This window comes from Varanus komodoensis, unplaced genomic scaffold (genome assembly GCF_004798865.1).
Source record: "Varanus komodoensis strain SLA01 unplaced genomic scaffold, ASM479886v1 scaffold55, whole genome shotgun sequence".
Taxonomy (NCBI): domain Eukaryota; kingdom Metazoa; phylum Chordata; class Lepidosauria; order Squamata; family Varanidae; genus Varanus; species Varanus komodoensis.
This window is the reverse complement of record NW_025336157.1, coordinates 720,470-740,106: the sequence shown is the minus strand read 5'-3', so window position 1 is coordinate 740,106 and position 19,637 is coordinate 720,470. Positions and strand designations below refer to the sequence as shown.

The 19,637-nt window shown below is 53.5% G+C and overlaps 4 protein-coding genes across 5 annotated transcripts in view; 1 reads left to right on the top strand and 3 right to left on the bottom strand.

Moving 5' to 3' along the window:
* Positions 1–12,427, bottom strand: part of CCS (copper chaperone for superoxide dismutase) — a 19,339-nt gene extending 6,912 nt beyond the window's left edge. The window contains exon 1 of the mRNA XM_044448556.1: positions 12,368–12,427. Coding sequence (XP_044304491.1) covers positions 12,368–12,412 — 45 coding nt within the window. The 5' untranslated portion in view covers positions 12,413–12,427. The remainder of the gene's footprint in view (positions 1–12,367) is intronic.
* On the top strand, positions 168–3,131 carry CCDC87 (coiled-coil domain containing 87). The gene has a single exon (XM_044448552.1). It carries the CDS (start codon positions 168–170, stop codon positions 2,880–2,882), a length of 2,715 nt encoding a protein of 904 aa, XP_044304487.1. The 3' UTR covers positions 2,883–3,131.
* Positions 4,709–14,759, bottom strand: LOC123032570 (RNA-binding protein 4B-like). Of its 2 annotated transcripts, XM_044448553.1 has the most exons (4): positions 14,693–14,759; positions 12,368–12,790; positions 7,897–8,560; positions 4,709–5,329 (listed from the first exon to the last, which is right to left on the bottom strand). In XM_044448553.1, exons 2-3 carry the CDS (start codon positions 12,777–12,779, stop codon positions 7,905–7,907), a joined length of 1,068 nt encoding a protein of 355 aa, XP_044304488.1. In that variant the 5' UTR covers positions 12,780–12,790; positions 14,693–14,759; the 3' UTR covers positions 4,709–5,329; positions 7,897–7,904. The 2 variants fall into 2 exon arrangements, with proteins under 2 accessions (XP_044304488.1, XP_044304489.1); XM_044448554.1 differs by lacking the exon at positions 7,897–8,560.
* Positions 14,760–18,122: 3,363 nt separating this feature from the next.
* Positions 18,123–19,637, bottom strand: part of SPTBN2 (spectrin beta, non-erythrocytic 2) — a 61,159-nt gene continuing 59,644 nt past the window's right edge. The window contains exon 39 of the mRNA XM_044448750.1: positions 18,123–19,140. Within this exon, the coding sequence (XP_044304685.1) occupies positions 18,904–19,140 (237 nt within the window). The 3' untranslated portion in view covers positions 18,123–18,903. The remainder of the gene's footprint in view (positions 19,141–19,637) is intronic.

Genomic DNA, 19,637 nt, shown 5'->3' with positions numbered 1-19,637 from the left:
GTGCAGCTGCGGGGCGGGCCCGTCCATCTCCGCCAGGGCGTACGGCTCGCTCCGGCAGGGCGGGGCCAGGAGCGCAGGCGCAGGAGGCGCCGCCCGCTGCCTAGCAACGCCGCGGCGGGCTCCCGGTGCCGCCTGCGGGGCGGGCGAGGCGGGCCGCCGCTGCCGCTATGGCCTCGCCCTGCCGGAGCGAGCTGTACGCCCTGGCGGAGATGGACGGGCCCGCCCAGCAGCTGCACGAGCTGTACCAGCGCATCCTGGCGCCGCTGTCCCTCTTTCCCGCCGCGCACAGCCGGGTGCGGGCCTCGCTCCCCGAGCGGGCCGGCTCCGCCGCCGCCTCGGCCCAGAAGCCGGTGCCCGTGCCCATGTCCCTCACGGCCCTGCTGCAGATGGTGAAAGCGCGCATGCAGCTGGGCCCCGGGCCCCCCGAGCAGCAGCAGCAGCGCCTCTTCCGCGAGATCATCCTGACCGAGGTCCGGCGCGTCTTCAAGGACGTCCAGCGCTCGCTGCCCGACCCGGCCTTCGGCGCCCAGACCAACCGCGAGCTCTACCAGCGCCTGATCGTCTACATCGGCCTGGTGTGCCAGCACCTCTTCCTCCACTACTTGCGCCTCATCGAGCACCACCGCACGCTGTCCGTCTACACGGACTGCGCCAACCTCACCCGCTTTTCCGCCCAGCTCTCCCTGGAGTGCTCCAGCTTCCTCAATGTGGCCGCTGTCCGACACCGCCTCATCATGGAGATGAAGACGCTGCAGAACCGTCAGCCCGAGTCCCCCACAAAACCGCTGAGCCTGCCAGGGCAGAGGTCCGCGCACAACCTTGGGTGCCGCCTGGGTTTCAGCATCAACTACTTTATCCGTCTTAGCAGACCTCACGTGCCAACGCTGAAACAGAAGATAGCCAGGGACATCAAAGAGCTCGAGGAGCTCCCCTTGTTAGACATGAAGAAAATTAAACAGCTAAATCTACCCACGGTGCGGAAGAGTACTTTCTTGGGACAGATGCCCTGTGCCGCAGTCACAACACCTTGTCCGCTTACTGCTGGCTCTAAAGAGAAGACTAAGCCACAACAGGCAAAGTCGGCTTCTTCCACCTTTTTCAAGAGGAGCCAGTCACTGCCCAATATGAGAGTTGGGCGGCTCCTAGCCGACGAGCTGGGAATCCATTTGCCACCCCGCCGACTCAGCCCTGATCTGCCATGTCACTTCAAGGACACCACTGAAGATGGGGAAGTGAAAGGGCTAGTGAGCCTGGCTGAGGACCTTCGAAGGCTGGTGCAGGGCTCTGTTGTGAAGAGCACCCAGTGGGAAGCTGAGCAGGACGAGAGTTTGGAGCTCCCTCCCCTCATTAAAGCCTTGACCTGGCGCAAGGCTAACGAGGTCCGCCAAGAGCAGCTCCAGAGAATGCTTAACTCCCTGCACAGGGAGGAATTTTATGAGAGGCAGCGGAGAAACACCATTGTTGCTGCCCCCGCTTCCCACCCTCAGGCTGCAACAGTAAATGTCACAGTCCATGATAAGATGGTTGTGAAGGTAGGGGATTTGCAGGTGTCCGAAAGAATCTACATTGAAGAGGTTGCCATGCAGACATACCCACCGATTTACAACCATCTCTTGGGGGAGATAAGCACTGCCACCATGAAATCCCTAGATGCCAATCTTTCCACGGGGGAAGAGGTCAGGGAGATGTACAAGGAACTGATGAATACCATCCCGAAAGACCACCTGAAGTTCGACCTGGGACCCTTAACAGAACCCTCTGCAACTAACCTAGATCTGTCTGCATGCTTTGCTTCTTCAACGCTGACCAGAAAAAAAAGCGAGCGGGTGATTAACGAAGAGCTGAACAAAATCCTACCCACTGGACCCTACAGCTTCGAGGAAGTGATAGACACACCACAGACCCCCAACCTACCCTTCAAGAAGAGGAGAGCTAAAAAGGAATTTGCCTCTTGGCTTAGGTGGTGGAAAGCATCGTTCAATACTGACAATTATCTGAAATACCTGGGCACCAAGGAATCTGATTATTTACCGGTAATATTTCATTTGTATGACTTTGGGGAAGAGGAGGAAGAGGGGCAGCCCGTCTTAGACAAGCAGGAACTCAAGAAGCAGGAAGAGGAGAAGAAGGAAGCCATCAGGCAGGCCACGGAGCTTCAAGCCACCAAGGAAGAGTTCCACACCGGGAAGTGGAATACCGACAGTGTCATGAAGGGAGGCCTGGGAACCTTCCTTTTGTTTGACCACACGGCCGAGGATCTCAGTGCCATGCAGAGAAGGCTGGAGAGGCTGTGGACTGTTCTCCACTATTCAGAAGGAGAAAGGCTGGATATGGCAATCAAGTACAGCTCCAGTCAGTACTATTTGCTGCTCCCAGATATTCTTGAGGCTTGGGAGGAGGCAGCCCGATTGATCCAGGACCGGGAGCTCCTGCTGGCTGAGCTGGAACAGTTTGAGCAAACGGCTTCAGATCCAAACCGCTTGTTTGACAGGGACCCCGAGTTTTTCATGTTGAGAAAGCAGGAAGCCAAAACCAGAAGCCGCCTGCACTCCGAGCTGGCCCAGTACAACTCTGAGCTTTCTGTGATCCTGAACTACATCAAAGAGACGTTCAATGACACGGTCCGGTTCCGTGGACGCCCATACTTGGAGAAGATGGACTGGGATACAGTGGAGATGCTGTACTGGCTGCAACAGGAGCGCCGGGCGAGCGCCTTAAGGAAAGACATCTGCACAGGGGGCCAGAGAAAGAAACTCCCTCCCATTTACTGCCCTTCAGCAGCTCTTCAGGATGGCACTCATGACGACATTCCTCAGATCCTGAATCTGCGCTCCTTCTCAGCCAACCCAAAGGCAGAGGGGCATGGCATCAGCACCAGTTGATTTAATGGCAGTTCTTGTAACATGAGGAATTCAAGGTGCTTTTGCTGAGGTTTGAAGAGCACGGACTTCCTGTGGAGCAGCAGGCCTCTGGCCAAGGGTGCAGAGGCTGTAGCATACGCAGACAACTGGCAAGACTGCAACTGTCGGTCGTCCGGGCCATTCCGTGTTGCAAAGGATCTTGTGAGATTCGCCTTACTCACAAATATATTGCTTCTGCTATCCTTTAATTAAAACTAACAAAAAATCGTAGCCCCCTTGGTTTAAAGTAGAGGTACTAGTATCTATGGCAGATCTGGATTTTGGATTGTATCAGGTCTACTGATCTATTTCCTTTGGTCTTCACTTCTCATCTCCGTTCCTTGTCTAAGCTTATGGTGGGACACTGCAATATATAGATGTAGGCCTGACTCAAGAACCTCCAATATTTGAAGCTGGAAAGAAACTTTCCTTGAGGTCAAGCACACATACCCAGGCAGGCAGCTGTTTGGTCCTGCAGGGATAAGCAACATGTTGCTGTACAAAGCCCCTTACACAAGGGCTCGGGTACAGCTGAGGCTCATCCGCTGCAGAGTCGAGCCCAGCCTCATCTCTCTCTGGGGAGACTTCAGCTTCTCAAGGGTTGAGCAAATTCAAAAATGAGTGCTCAGGTTTGGCATGGAAAAGGCCTGGTACTCTCTGCATTCTTAGATCCTAGGACTGGTCAAGAATGTCAGTGCTCTTTAATGTCGCCTCTGCAGTGAAGAGGCCTGAACTGAAAGCATGTGGATGGCCCGCATACAGCGCCCGTAAAAAAGGAAAAAGGCAGAATCCTTGCTAGAGGTGATCAGGAAACCAATTTAAAAAACAAATTCTCCCAGTAAGTTGGCCTGTACATACACATCTCTGGTGCAACGATACTAAAAATACTTATTTATGCTGAAAAGGGATACTGTGGGACTAGAAAAGGTTTAGAAATTGGTAACTTGATGGGGAGGAGCAGAGACTTTTAGAAGACAGACTTGCAAAGGGAGACCCAGAGGAAATGGATGGGAGAGCGATTCCTTCCCATGAGCCCACAGTCACCCAAACAAACTAAATGGAAAGAGACGGACAGAAAAGGACTGCTTTGTGAGTTAACATATGGGGCTCACAGCCGCAAGTGGCGATAGCGGTACAAAGAAACCAGGTATTTCACAGAGAAGGAGCTTATCAGTGTCCACTAGTTCTGATGGCTATTCACAGCTTTGCAACTCAGCAACTAATGACAGCTGTAGCATTTCTGAACTGTGAGCCTAACTTTGTGAACTAAAACACACGCTGGCCATCAACTGAACCTAGGTTCAAGTTGGTTACGAACAAATTCCGTTCCTGAGAAAACAAAAATGTGTCTTTCGGTCACATTTTCATGCAAGCTGCATCACGTATAGTTGGCAGGGCTGGAAGGCCTGCTGCAGAGGCTTCCCTCTCTACCCCTTCTCTCTCTCTCTCTCCAACAATGTTTTGGAGGCCTTCCTTCTCTTTCCACTTCCTTTCTCTATGGTGATGATTTCCTGCAGGAATTTTAAAAAATTACAGGGTTTATGGCAGTTTGTAAGTACAGGTTATTCTTAATGCAGATGTTAATTAATTTGGGGACTGCCTGCGTCTCTGACGAGATTAACCCATAGAACTTTTCAAGTGAAAAGGAGACAACTTTCACCCCCGTTATGCAGGGGAGATTTTTAAAGCTGAGAGAGGGGGTGACACTCATGAAGTGCCTTAACATATGCTCATGATTTCAGAGGCTTCACAACCCATCTAAGCCCTCCTTCTTAAGCCCAGGATATACAAGACAAAGAAACCAGGCATCTGTTACAAATATTTTATTTTATGGAGGAAGGGGGAAGAAATTTGTCAAACAACTCCAGAGAACAAAAGTCACAGGTTGATAAAAATTTAAGGAGGAAAGGACTCTACAGGAGGGGCCAAACCTCAAGAAAATACCAAGTACGACAATGACTTCTCATAGGGGGGAAAAAAAAGGTCTGATTATTCAAATCTCAAAATTAAGTCTATTAGCCACAAACTAAGCTGGGGGAGAAGGCAGCAGTTCCAAAAAGGCTCCAAAAGGAAAAGAATTTGTTTCTTGCTTTCCTAGTGGCACCCTGTCTAAGCTTAAAATATAGATCTAAACAGAGATCAACAAAGCAAAGACAATTACCCTCTCCAAAGAGGAGGTGCAAAACAGCAACCATCCCCACAAACACCAACTCCTTCCCCCAGCCCAGCAATTCCTGGGGAGGTTTCTGGTGTTGTTTTAATATATATATATATATAAAAAGAAATTTAGCTGTCACTAAGTTTCGAAGAGACACAAGATGTCCGTTAGTGAGACCATGCTAAACACAAATCGACACATCGTGAAGCCTGGTACAGTTTTGCCGCGGATGTACCACAGGAACCCGACGTCCAGCCCTCAAATAGCCTACCTGAAAAATAAAAGACACAGTTCATTTGAAGGCTCACGGATGGGTCTTTGCGCCTACGGAAACCTCAGAACTGCTGCTGCATAGGATTCCAGCACAAAGGTTCTCGCTGCTGGATCAGGTGCGCACGTGCCCACCCAAGCTGCTGAGCATCTACAGAGGTGCGTGTGTTGCTGGCAGGAGGTAGGAAGGGTAGGGAAAGTGGTCATGATTATAACCCGCTGCTTCAGAAATAACTGAACAGATGCCAACATGTTCCCTCAGTGGCTTACAGAGATTCTCGCCCTGGCTTTGTGCTGTAACAGAAGGAGATCAGCTTAAGAGGGAGAAGAATTAAGAATTAATATGAAGCGTTATACTTTAAAACAAAAACAAAAACGAAGCATCTGAGGCCAGAAGCACTGGCAGAAGCATGTCAGGGTGTGGATATCCTGCACGGCATCAGATGATTTCCAGATCTCCTGAAAGGCAGGCCAATGAGGCGGAAAAGCACCCTATGCCGCGCCCCATCTTTGGTCAAGCGACATCCATTCGCGACTTGGGGACACCCGCAGTTCTGTCCCTGAAGAAACAGAGAGGCTGCCTTCTAGCTCAGACCCGTGACTGGAACCGCCTCCCTGCTCCCCCGGGCAGGAATCCTTTCGCAGCCCCATGACCCAGCATTCTGTGAAGAGAGGGACGTCTGTGGAACCTTCTGCACCTGGAGTGAGCGCTTCACCCGTTCTTAGAATACCGCAAGCTCCCCTGGAGAGGCAGACCCTCAGCCCCCTCAGCTCGCCAGTCTACTCGGACTGGCAGCGGCTCTCCAGCGGCCCAGAAAGAGAACGGGCTCCTCCATCACTGCTGCCCTGAACTTTGAACTAGGACTGCTGAGTGTTAAACTTGGGGCCACCACTGTGCAAAGGAAGTGTCCTGCCCGGCCTGCCCTTCCTGCCAGCAGCACCAGCCCCCGCCCCCAGGATCAGGAAGGACTGCCAGGCCGGCTCCGCTCAGGCAAATGGAGGGGAATCGGGCAGTCCTCTCATGCGCTGGGCACCACGCACCTGATAGCCAAGGAACGGTGGCATTTATCATTTGTTAAGACTCAGGCGAAAGAGACAGGACGGGGGCAGAGAGGCCTTTATGGGGCAGGCCTGTGAGACTCTCCCCACCCCAAACGAGACACAACTCGGCTTGCTAACAAGCAGATGGGATATCAGGCTCATTACTGGTATATGCTGATGGGCCTAGCAGTGGCTTTCTGGGAATGAAGCCTCCGGGTGGTGGGGCTGCCAGAAAGCTCCAGGAATAGGTTGCAATGAGAGAAGGGAGGCAGAGCCTCAATCTCCAGAATTGTGAGAGAGGGACTGACAGTAAGATGACAAGCGCCGTAAGGGGCATCCGTGGCATGGTGAATCATCCTGGCTGCCCCGTGTCTCAAAGAATGTCAAACAGCTGGAAGAAGTACAGAAAGGGACAACGTTGCGACCGAGAAGGGAGCTGCAGCCCTTCACAACAAAAAGCTTTCAGATCTTCTTGTTCTTATTTTTTAAAGAAAGAAGAAGCAGCGTGAGAACATGTCATAAAAAGTTTATAAAATTATGTGCCTGGTGAGACAAAGGGGTAGAAACATGCTTCACCTTCTCACACCACACTACAAATCTCGGGAGACACTGAAAATAATAGTGGGTGGACTCAGAAGAGACCCAAGCAAAGCTGTCCTTCATGTAAGGAATTAATTAATGGAGGGACATCGATGTCAGAAGAGGTGGTGATGGCTTTGGAAAAGGGTTAGAGTGAGAGGATGGGGATGGGGATGGGTCTCTCAGCAGCATCTGGCCAGGCTATCTCTGAATGTGGGGCGGGGCAGACGGGGGTCCATTTGTCCAATGTGGGAAGGCCAGGCCTACGAGCTCCACCTGACCTGGCATCCCTGCGCTTCCATCAGGAAGCGAAGTCTCAGAGAAACAGAGAGGCACTTGGTGAATGATCCACCCAGGACACCGGTGCAGATGAAAGCAAGTCTCCGGTCTTAAGAGTGGTGGGGAGGAATCCCGGCGACTCCGGGCGTAGGCCTGGCCAAGAGCTTGCCGTTGGCTCGCTGAACCTGACCAAAGGCCTGCCCCATCCCGCCAGTGGGGCTGTGGCTCGATGGGAGTCCTCGTGTGGTGTCGTGGGGTGGGATGGGGCACCGGCAGCCCTGTGGCCGGTAAGCCAAAGGGTGCAAAGCCAATGCAACGAGGAGGAGCAGAGGCCGACCGGGGAGGCAGGGAATCCGACAGGCCTGGCCTAGTCTTGCCCCCACATGGGAAGATCTCTCTGGAGGCCAAGGGGCAGTGGTGCCTCTCTCCCCGCTGCCTGGCCAACGGTCCAAGCTGTGCCACCCTTGCCAGCAGCAAAGCTTGCTCCCCGTGTCCCGAGCACTGCCTAGAATGCGGCCCAGAGCCCAGCAGATACCAGATGGTATCCCCTCGAGAGGGGCACACACCGCCGCGGGCCAGCCACCCCCAGGCCTCGCCAGCAGCCACACCGGAGGCGCCTCCCCCTCCTCCTCCTCCTCCTCCAAGCGACGCATGAAAAAACGCTCTCACCTCCAGGCTCAATACGCGGAGTATCGCAACCTGTCCGCGCCTGCATCCCGCCCGAACCGCTGGACATCGTAGAGGGAGGATCGCGGGACGGGAGACAGCTGCACACGCTCGTATCCGTACACGTCTCCAGTGGTGGAAGCCGCAGCTGCCGAGCGACGCAGAGGGCTTCTATCCCGGGTGTAAAATGTGGAGGTGGCGGCCGCAGCAGCGGCGGCCACCGCTGCTACAGTTCCCGAGGTTGGCAGCAAGGCCCTCTCGTAGGGGTCTAAGGCAGTAGTGATGCGACTGGCCATGGCTGTGGCTTGTGAGTACTGGGCGTACTGGGAATACTGGGCCATGGTGTGCTCCGCATAAGCGTCATATGCAGAAGCCCCATACGCCGCCGCTGCGGCAGACCTCGCGCGGTACCGTTTATAGTAGTCCACCATTCCATAGGGGTCATCGTAATACACGGCGTCCCCATAGCCCGTAGGGTAGGGGGGGCGCACCATTCCGTACTGCTCGCTATAAGTTTCGGTCAACTCTGGCACTTGCCCCGTGCGATCTACCGGGCACTCTTTAGACCAGTGACCCTCCTTCCCACACCGGTAGCAGCCACTCTTGTCTCCCATCCCGGGCGCGGTCCTGAGACGGCTGGTGGACAACTGCACGCGCATTCGTTTGCCTTGAAGAAACAGACGCAAGAAGGGCAGCTATAAAGATCGGTTAAGAACAGTTCAAAGCACAAGCACAGCAGGTCAGAATTTTTTAAACACACACTAAATCAATGCCGCCTGGCCCAACCCGCCACAACTAGCTGCACAAAAAGCAAGCAAAAACTTGTTCTTGGGCCCACTGATTCCCTGTAGCGGAAAGGGTGAGATCCTGCCTCTTCTGGTTTGAACGCCCGGTAAGTTCCTAAGAAAGCCATGCTTTCATCCCAGCCTACATAGGAATGTGAAATGTTTCCATCAGCCTGTAAAAGCGATACTGGCTGCTAAAAACAGGAAATCTTTTGTCAGGTCTGCATAATGCTAAGATAGAAAAGGCATAATATATCAAACCCCAGGATTACTAGAAGCTACGGCTGCATGTGGCTTCCAGAATACTCCAGATAAGTCACAGCTGCCATTATTGAAAGAATGTTTATGGTTTCTGGAGATAACAAGAAAAGACTTAGAGGCTTAGCAACATAGGCAAAAAGCTCGGAGGGGCACAGCTCCAGATCTGGTCCCTCAACCGTAACACCCTCACTCCCTTTGCTTTTCCTTCCCAAGCACCCCTAGGCTCGTGAAATGGAAGTGTCTGCCATGCACTTCATCCAGATCCCTAGCTCTGGCCCAAGGAATACTCCTGGCTTATCGCGGACAGGTAGCGCCTCTCACAGCTAGCAACACCTTAATTCCAGCATCTAAATGCAAGGGGCCATCTGGGCCTGAGCGTTTCCGGGACGGAGGGCAGGAGGGAGGGACGGATACAGACCCTTACAGAATTCGTGAGGAAGACTGCTCAGTTTCCCGCGCCTAACCAAGAATATGAAACATTTGGCCTATAGCTTGAGACAACCCGAGGCTTTTTGTTTCTCGTTGCCACTGGCTTTGCTCTGTCCTGTTGTTCGCAGGGGCTGGTGGCACCTGAGCCAGATGCTACTCGCAACGCTGGCCTACCCCATTGTTTAACCAGCAAACTCTTCTCAGCATGTGTGGCAGCAAGCTGAGTGTCCAACCCCGGCCAACTTCAGCAAGAGACTGGAATCCTGCTTTTTTCTTGCTCTGAGACACCGGGGCCCTGTCGCCCCGCTTCCATTTCGGGACCACTCTGGAGGCAGGGGAAAGGTCTGCCAACCCACCATTCAGGTCAGCCAGTGGAGAGGAAGAGAAGTTCTCTGAGGACTGTCTTCGCCCCTGTGCAGAGGATGGATTCCCAATTCTCCCTGCTACAGGAGCAGCTCCTCTCAGTCCTGCATGTTCATTCGCATGATGCAAGGGCCGTGTCCAGTGTATGTCCAGTGCCCACAATATACATGTACCCTTGACCGGCAGTTGATGGGGGGCAATGAGATGGCTTGCCGGTAAAAATTACTGGGGGTCGCGTGCTGTCTACTTCGTGCATCTAAGGAAGCAGGTCCTTTCCCACAAAACCTCGCCCAGGGAGTACAGCCAGGCGATGTCTCTTTCCCACCCGCCTTTCTTTGCCGCCACATAGCCATTCTCCAGGAGCTCGTCCATGGCTGGCCTGGCGCTTGTCTGTAAGCCTGAGTGACGTATGACTGACAGAGAGGCACACACGGCGCCAGAGCTGGAGCGGCTGGGTCTGCTCATGTGACTGCTTCAGCACAGAACCCAGGAGCTTATGGACAACCCGAGTCCACAAGGAAAGGCCAGTGGCACATTCCCGCCCGGAGTGGCGCTTGCACGACCAATGGTTCCTGGGAGGTGGAAACAGGCCTGCACTCCAAGGAGGCCGTCCTAGAAATACTCCGACTGAGCAGTCCTACGTCTCCCAGCATTCCCCAGTCAATGCCCACTTAGGGTTGGGACTGCCAGGAGCTGCGGGATCTTTTCCCCATCTAAAAAAGCATGGGATGCTCCTCTAAGACGCTAAAACTGAAAAAGACAAGTGGAAATGTTGCCACATGTTACATTCCACTTCGGCATATATTTCTCCCCATTTCAGCTCGACTCAGCGCCTCCCCACCACAAACACAACTGTGGGAAACCATTTCAAAGGAAGCAGCTCTTTGTCCACCCTCAGGCTCACTTGACTCACAATCCAGGCAATGACCAATTCAGATTATGCTCAGGTCCCTTCTCTTGACCACTTTGCATATAGTGCTACTTCTTACCTACAGTCATGATTCAAAATTCTAACCATTTTTTTCCAGAAAAGCTAAAAGGGAAAGAAGAAAAAAACTCTGCATAATTATACTACAGCTACTTTGTCTTAAAAAGTGGGAACTTCAACAAACTGCCACTGTATTTTTCACTTGGAAGATGCCAAGTTCTGTGAAAATTGGGAGGAACGGTCTGGATTTTCCTCAAAGCTTGTTTAAATGTGTTTTCTTCAACAGGTATATTGCAGATTTTTAAGAACTAGCCACAAACATGCTAAGGGGCTCAGCTTTCCCAACCTTGGATGCAAACCCCAGAGTGTAAAAACAATCAAAGGAAGAGTTCACTAGCACACACGAAAGGCAAAAAGTGGATATGGGCCGCTTACAGCTGCCCCGGTGCTTCTCTGCAATATCGCAGACCTGCAAGGACATTCTAACTGCTCAAAAGGAAATTGTTAGTAGCCAAATGTTGATAAATACTGCAGTTCAAGCCACAAGTAAGGAAAATGTCAGTTGAGCTAAAACCTCATGCAGTGTGTTAAGATATGTGCTACTGGCAAGGGAAGAAGAAAAGAGAATCAGAGTAAGAAAGCTTGGAAACCAGGTTGGAAGAGATGAAAGACACAGGAAGAACAGAAGCTAAGTTGGCGAGCAATGGAGACAGAGAAGGTACTGGGCTGAGAGACATGGAAGTTCATGAAAGCTGGGTGGCAGAAACAGAGGAACGAGAGGGGGTAAATGGGGAAAAGCTTTACTTCGTTTTAAAGGAGCTTCTTGTTATTAGGAAAGGAATACAGACAGGAAAGCTTTGCAGTGTGGGGGGGGGCAGCCTTTCAAGAAAAGGACAGGCAGGCAAGGGAACAAGGGTGGACTGTTACCGAGATTCTGTGCTACGTTACCGAGGTCAAAGAGGCTGACCAGATCGGCTCGGTGTTACACTGATTTGGGACCATCTTGCTTACCACACTTCAGCTGCCAGTGCCGCATGCTCTTGTCAATTTAATCAGCAATCAACCAACCTGAATTTTAAATGCACACTGAACACCTACACACAGAAGCTGACTGGTAGACGAAAAACAAGTCAAAGACCTAGGGGCCACGGAAGGGCATCGAGACACTTTCTTCTTCCTTGCTGCACAAAACTTGGTGCGGCATAAGCTTAACCAGGCTGGAAAACAGTATTTTGGGCCTTCAAAAGCTTTACTTCTAACCATTGGCAGTGCTCAACTGAAATCCATTTTGAGGGTGCCTTTGAAGCCTGGATCTTTCATAAAATTCACGGTCCTTAAACTTGTATTTGGAGTTATTTTGACTCTGCGGTTTCAACGGGGAACAGCCTATACTTCCCAATTATGACAAGAATGGCCAGCGACGGCCTTCCTTTTTAAACTGCGGGGAGCATTAAGGTTCCCAATGCAGAAGCTACCTCCGTCAAGATCCTCAAAGAGGCATCTTTGCTGAAATACTGACTGACGTTAGTTATATGGTTAAGATAACACATCTAAATCATGGGTTGAAAGCCAGGCTAATGGAAGGTAATGTCTAGCCAGCAGACAGCACAACTACCGGATGAGTCTGGCTCCTGAAGAGGCAAATCCCACTACGGGACCCCTCTCTGCCTCCTGCTCAGAGCCTGCCCTGCCATCACCCCTTTCCCACCTTGGAATTCGGTGTTGTCGAGGCCCCTGATGGCCTCCACAGCATCCTCCGCTCGTTCCATGTGAACGAAAGCGTAATCCTTCACGATGTCGCACTCAAGGACGGGGCCGTACTCCTCAAACTTGGACCGCAGCTCGAGGTTGGTACAGCTCGGGCTGATGTTGCCCACGTGCAGCTTGGTGGAGGCCTTGCTCTTGTTCTTACTGGCCTCCACGTTGATGCACACTCCATGGAGCTTGTAGTGATGGAGGTTGCGGATGGCGTCCTCAGCCGCTGTCTTGTCCTCTATGTGCACGAAGCCATAGTTTTTGATGATGTCGCATTCCAAAACCCGCCCATACTGCTCAAAGAGGGAGCGGATCTCCTGCTCGGTGGCTTCTCGGGGAAGGTTGCCGATAAACAGTTTCACCATGGTGGCTAGAGCTGAGCATGGGGGAATGAGAGAGACACATTAGACTACGTTCAAACAAGGATACGGGACCAGCACCGGAGACTTCTGGGGCTGGGGAGAATAAACCACCCAGGATTCACTGATCAAAGAACTCTCCTTCAGAACACCCACTGAATTTCACAAGATCTGGTCAGCTGCTATCTTGAAAGGAATTGTAATCATGCAGAGCAGGCCCCTGTCACTGAAGCCTCCCTGGCCAAGGGGGAGGGGGATACAAGCCTAGAGGGGAGCCTGTTTACAGAGGCAGGCGCCACTCCTGATTCCGAACTCAGTGAAATGCATACAGGGAGCTACCAATGTTCCTGGCCAGGGTGACTGCGTATTACCTCAAGTATCAGAGGCAGGACGCCTTTGAATACTGGGGAGCTTGAGTGCAAGGGTGCTACAGCCTTGCCTGAAGGTCTCCCACAGGTTTCTGGATGGCTGCAGAACTCTGGTCTGATTCAGCCATGCACGTCCTGCATTATGTTTGCAGCGGACATGGATGGGGGGTGGGGGGGAGTGGCATTACAGCTGTGTTGGGGGCCACATCAGAAGAAAATTTCGGGCTAAAGCTTCACGAAGAGAAATCCCAGATTCTCCACATTCAGACCTGGTCACATGGCTAGTTTTCCAAGGCAAGTAACATACGGGCAGTCCTAGGACCGGCCGCCAAAAAAAATTCAGAGCCCTTTGGAGGTGACAGCAAAGACTCGGTCTTTAGAGGGCCCTTCCTCTGCCCTCACGGATGGTATAGTTCTTTCTAAGCTAGCAGCAGCTCTGAAAACAGAAGACGGGGCAGGCAGGGAGAGCAAAGCAAGCCACCACACCAAAGAATCCTACAAAGAATCCAGGCAGTGTCAAAGGACACAGATGGCAGGAAATGACCGACCGCGTCTTTTGCAGGGCTGCATTGCCTCCCATTGTGCAACGCAGCCACACCCACAAGGAACCAACTATAAAAGGCCCTCTGCCTCTCACTTTAAGGCCCTGCATCTGTGCCTGAGAGCAGTGCAGCACAGGGAATTTCCACAAATACCTCTTTCCACACCATTTTCTATGTCACAAAGCGCTTCCCCACCCCAGTTTCTTCCAGGTATTTTGGTCTGAAACCACCACCTGCCCAGTCAACATGCCAAGCAGTCAGGGATGATGGGAGCTGTGGTCCACAATATCTAGAGGATACCTGAATGGGCACACTATTCCTCTGCTGTTAAGCAGCTTGCTTTTTCTCTACTGTCTTTTCAGTTTTTTTCCCCAGACATCATTAGGGTTTAATTTGATTTTCAGCTCTATTTCAAACCCTACAATATGAGAATCAACGATACTAATTAGTATTCTTAACTACCCTGAAATACTTTAAAAAAAGGATGCAAATGTAAACGTACATTTAAAAGAACCCGGGCCAGTAACAAGCAAACAGAAAAAAAGGAGCAACCCTAATAAAGACCCCCTCCCCGCATTCACTGACACCATCCAGAAAGAAGACCTAACCTACAATTCCATGTGAATTCAGACAGAAGAAAAAAGGCCGTTAGCTCCCAGAATGCCCCACATAGCTAGAGAGCGACATGCTGGGATTCGTAGGCCTTTCTTTTCTTGCAGCGGGCTGGAGCACGCTGGGAGTTGTAGGCCTTTCCTTTCTTTTCTGCCCAAGCCCGCCTAGAATCACGGCCTGACCGTCGTCTTAGGCCGCCTCCCGAGCCTCTTGGTTGAGGGGAATGAGGCGCCGTCCATCAGTGGCGGCCGCAGCCGCCGAACAGCCCCGCTCCCTCCGCGCCGCTCCCGCTCCCGCCCCCTCACCTCCCCGCGGCCGCGCTCGCCACCCCCCACCGCGGCCCGGCCCGGCCCGGCCCGGCCCGGCCCGGCCCGGCCCGGCCCGGCCCGCCACGCACCTCCGCGGCAGCAGCAGCACCAGCACGACCACCGCCACACCACAAAATGGCGGCGGGCACAACGGAAAAGCGCCTCGCGCGGCCCGCGCCTGCGCCGCTGCGCCGCGTCCCGATTGGCCCCGCGAGGCGCCGGCGCGCGTGACCCGCGGGCGGGCCTCGTTCAGGGCGGAGGAGCCAGCCGATTGGCTCTCCCCGCATTCACGGCACAAGAGGCGGGCGTGGCTCTTGGCGGCACGCCCAGCCCTTTCTTCTTTTCCCCGCCCACGAAAGTTCGTCGTCGTCCTAGACAGAAGCAGTGCCGTCTAGTGGTTTAAGCGGGACGCGGGAGGCCTGCGTTCAGCCCTCTGTTCGGCCGGGAGCCCCCTGGGTAATTCTGGGCCTGCCCCTAACCCACTTCACAGGGGAAGGGGAAATAAATGGGGAAGAGGGCATAGGTGGCGCGACCAAACACTGCAGTCATCCCCCTTTCGGCAGGGCAATGGGCTGTTCCATACGGCTCTGTGCACGAGAGGCGGGACTAATCAGGTCGACCAATTATAGGCGGCGGGAAGGAATGACTCGGAGTGGCAGCATAGGCGGGGGAGGAATGGGATCGACTGGGCTGTTCCATTAGGGCTCACAATGGGGAGCTCAACTTGCTCCAACTTGTGGGGGGAGGGAGGACTGTTCCATGATCAGGCCTTAGAAGGGGGTGAAGAAGACTCCTTCGGACGAGTGGGTGCCATGGGGGAATCTTCCTTCTGGGACTGTCCTTATAGCCAGTCAGTCAGTCAGTCAGTAGCTGCCACCTTTCCAGTTCATCTGATCCCCACAACAACCCTGTGAGGTAGGCAAGAAAGTCGCCCAGTGAAACCTTTTGCCTGAGGTAACCCAGGCCTCTCTAGCCTTGTCAAACGTGTCGGCTGAGGCATGCTGGGAGTTGTAGGCCTTTCTTCTAAGGGGTGGGGTAGGGCCTTCTCAGTCATGGCCCCTCATGTATGGAACTGACTCCCCAAATTGTGCCAAGCACCTTCATTGTATACATTCTTTATATACATTCTTTCTTTGTATACATCAAGACGTTTTTATTCTCAGAGTGTTTTAATTGTTGACTGTTCTAGGTTCAAATTTTAACTGATATTTTAATGAATTTTGGAATGCACTTATCATCTTTCAAGTCTACTATGTTAACATGCATTTTTAACTGATTGGTGTTCCTGCTGTGATGACGATGTATTAAGGTCCCCCAGTGAGGACTAGAACCCAGATCTTCCAGTCCCACAACCTCTGCCTGCATCACACTGGGTTTCCCCTTTTGCACCTTCCCCAGCTCTGGAGCCGTCCGCATCATGACAGGAGAGGGAAACGAGCTGATATTCAACTGAAGTTTTCCCTTTGTGGACTCTGCATTTCTCCAAGAAGATACATACCATTAACTCCTGAAAGGAGCATACTAGCCTGACAAAACGTTATTCTAATGGAAGAATGTTGTTTTTCTGTGTCGGGTGTGATGTTTTAATATTTAGAATGTAGAACATGGAAAGTGACTTGGGTGCCTTGACAGAAAAGCATTACCAAGCTGAAATAAATTAACTTTTCCCCCTCTTAGGCCGCTGGTTGCTGGAAAAGGGGGCCACCTCAGATGGGACTCTCGTCTTGGCTTCCCACTGCAGAAACAGCAAAGGGGGGAAGTTCGGTTCTGCAGCTGGTGTGCAGGAATGACGTAGGCTGACTCTCCTCTACACAGATTCTCTTTATTTGTCCAAAATAACCCGGAAAGATGCCACTGCAAACACGTGAATAACGGTCTCCCACCAACACGGAAACACCACTCGGCCCCACCAGGAGCAGGAACCCCGAAACGGTGCGTCGAGAGGGCAGCGTGTCTTCAGGTTGCACAGAAATGGGGACCCCCTCCCCATTGCCTCCTGCGATCCAAGCAGCGCCGGGACATCCTGTCTTCCTATGGCAAAGGAAATGGGGCAGGGATTCGGGGCAGGCTACGATTACGAAAGGAAGGCACACGTGGGTCAGGAACCAGAACGGGGGGGAATGGAGCGACCCGTGAGCTGTATGGGACGGGACCGCTGGCGGTGGCTGACTCTGCCCCAGGAAAGACTAAAGCACGTGTCTGATGGACTGAGCGCCTCCATTCGCACGACCCGGCAAAGTGTTACCCTTGTGACGAAACTCCACGCACACATTCTGCCCCCAAAACACCAGGTTCTCCAACGCAGGCACCCCTGCTTTTTCCTAAAAAACAAACCCCTCAGCTGAGGCTTTGTACACACAAACGCCCCCAATGCAGAGTTTGTGCCCCTTTTTTGACCCTCCTTGGGGACCCCCCCCCAAATCCGAGACTTCTGGGTGCAGCTGGACTCTGGAAGGCCCAGCAGTGGTGGGCAAATCACAGTTGCTGAGAAATCGGACTTCCATGTTCCGGGACAGGTCAGGGAACCTCCATGCGGCATGTGCTGGGGACAAAGAAGCCGATGTCTCTTTTTCCTCCCGTACTGGTGAGTCTTCCATGCTGAACTCGATGGCCTCTTGGCCTCCTGGGTCTTTCTGTTGGATGCGTCAGGAAATCAAAGGCAGGGGAGAAGGTGTGGCATGATTGTCCTAAAACGCCTTGCGAAACGGCAGAGGGGTGTGATTTGAAGCGGAGTGAGACAGGCGGGGCAGGGCATGTGGCACTGGCCTCCATCCATAGGCTTTTCTGCCGGAAAGTACCCATTTTTTAAATTTCCCACAGCACGGCCGAGTTCCTCAGGCCGGGCCCCTGGGCGACTGCAGCCGTTTTAAGAGGGAACCGTTTCCGGGAGCTTGCTGAAGCCCATCTCAAGCCGCCCCCTGCTAGGAGACAGGCCAAGCTAACTGGCTCTTTCACGCCATTCTTCCCTGCCACCTGGCCGGGTTTGGCACCTGAAGCCAGCTGCAAGAGCGCGATGGTGCAGGCACCTTCGGCCTACCTGCTCCAGCACCGTTTGTCAAGCTCCCTGTTCTGAGGGCCAAGCAACACATTCTGTTTGCTGCATCGCTCTGCCTATTTCGTTGGCTTTGCTGCAATTACGCACCACTTTGCATGGGGACCTGTGCAAACTGGAGGAAGAGGACCTGATCCCCCTCCACACGCACGAGTATGCGTACATGTACACACACACACACACTTTCCCCACAAATGCGTCCCCCTGTGGGGTGGGGTTAAAAGATAAAATCGGCTCTGGGGAGGATTAATGGAGACGATCGGCGTGAAAGAAACAGTCTCCTCTGCTCGTCCTGGGTTGTGCTTGTCCCGATTTGAATCCGTGCCTCATTCATGCACTCAAGGAAATCAGACTGTGTGATGTGACCCTAAACCGTGGTTCCTACTGTGTGGGGCAGTGTGGCAAGAAGGACTTGGCCCTGTGTGTGAAGGCAAGGCGGGTATAAAGGTTTGGGAAGCAGGCGGCAGGAATTGTGGGTTTCGCTTACCAACCCGTAATTCAAACATCTACCTGATCAGGTGTTGGCCGAGCAGGTCAAAATGTCAGCTGACCCTTGCCCAGCGAGCGGGGGGTCTTGCTCCTCCGCTGCCTGGGGAAGGCTTGAGAGGGGGATGCTGGGGAGGAGGTCAGCTTGCCCTGGAGCGTGTTGGTGACGGGCAAGGAAAATAATAGGCCGGGGTCACGTGGTGGAAGATGTTTCTGGCTAGGGCTGAGACGACAGGAGAAAACCCTCGACACAGGTGCACCCGCGGCCCCGCTGCACACCCCGTGGCCGTCTGACGACGCTCGTCAATGGAAAAGCGGCCCGGCGGCTGTGCTGTTTGCAGTCCGCGGAGGCCGGCCTCCCGTGCCGAGTGATGGGACCGCCAGACGCCGCCCCAGACGCACCCTGGCGCGACCCCCGGGGCCCGGCCCCCCGTGTCCCACCTCAAGGCGGCCCCCCGCCCCGATCCGGACCGCGGCCTCCTGCAGCAAATACATGTGGTCAGAGGCAGCGTGGCTTTTTTCTCTTTGCTTTTTGGGGGGTTTGCGGGGAAGTGGGGATATTCCTTGTAGAGCTTGGAGGTGCTTCATGCAATCTGCAGGACTAAAAACAGAACCCCCGCCACGGCCTCTGCCAGTCGCGTCATGCCCCCGCAACAGCCCCCCGCCCCAGCCTGAAGCCCCCCCGCCGCTGCACCGCCCCCCCGCCGACCAGTTCTGTACAGATGCCGCAGCGGCTGCCTCCATCTTGCCCCGCGAGCGTCCCTATTTGTTCTTCTTGAAAAAGCTAAAGCGTTTCTCCCGGTCTTTCTCCTTGGTCTCTTTGCTCCGCAGAATGACGGTCCCTTCGGTGGCGCTGTGGGGGGACACGGGGGGCATGCTCAGCGCCCGCGGCATGCCTTTGCCGATGACCGGGCCTTGGTCCTCGGCGAGGCCTTGTGGCGTCGGGGTGCAGGCAGCGGTGGCGGCGTTGATGACTCGTATCCAGCTGCTCATCTCGGCCTGGGGGGGAAGGCGGAAAGGAGGCGGCGTCTAGTGTACCAGGTCACTCCTGAACACATGCAGAATCCCCCCTCCCCCCACCATGAGGATCTTGAGCATGCTCTTAAGAGCCTGTGAACATTACAGGTTCTGGGTTGCAGGAATTTCCGAGGCTTTAATATATGGGATCCACAACAAAACGTTGCGATACAGAATGCTGAGCTGCACAGGCCATTCAGCCCTGTGTTGTCAGCACAGGCTGGCAGCAGCAATGCGGGGTTCAGGCAGGATTTTTCCCCTGCCTGGAGATACTGGGGTTCTAAGCTGGCGCTTTCCACAGGCACAGCAAATGCCTCGGTCGTACCAACTCCCGTTCTGCTCCTCCTTTCCGTATTCCTCCTACACTCAGCTCCTCTCTCTCTCTCTCTCTCTCTCTCAGCCAGTTTTCAGAACAGGAGTACAAATACCTTCTCTGCCATCTAACAAATGTTTCGGCTTCCACCTTCCTCAGTGCCAGT

Excerpts from the sequence above, each read along its gene's own strand:
- CCDC87 (XM_044448552.1), top strand. The coding sequence starts at position 168 with ATGGCCTCGCCCTGCCGGAGCGAGCTGTACGCCCTGGCGGAGATGGAC.
- LOC123032570 (XM_044448553.1), bottom strand. The coding sequence starts at position 12,779 with ATGGTGAAACTGTTTATCGGCAACCTTCCCCGAGAAGCCACCGAGCAG. Across the intron at positions 8,561-12,367 it reads CGACAACACCGAATTCCAAG|GCAAACGAATGCGCGTGCAG; the intron begins GTGGGAAAGGGG and ends TGTTTCTTCAAG.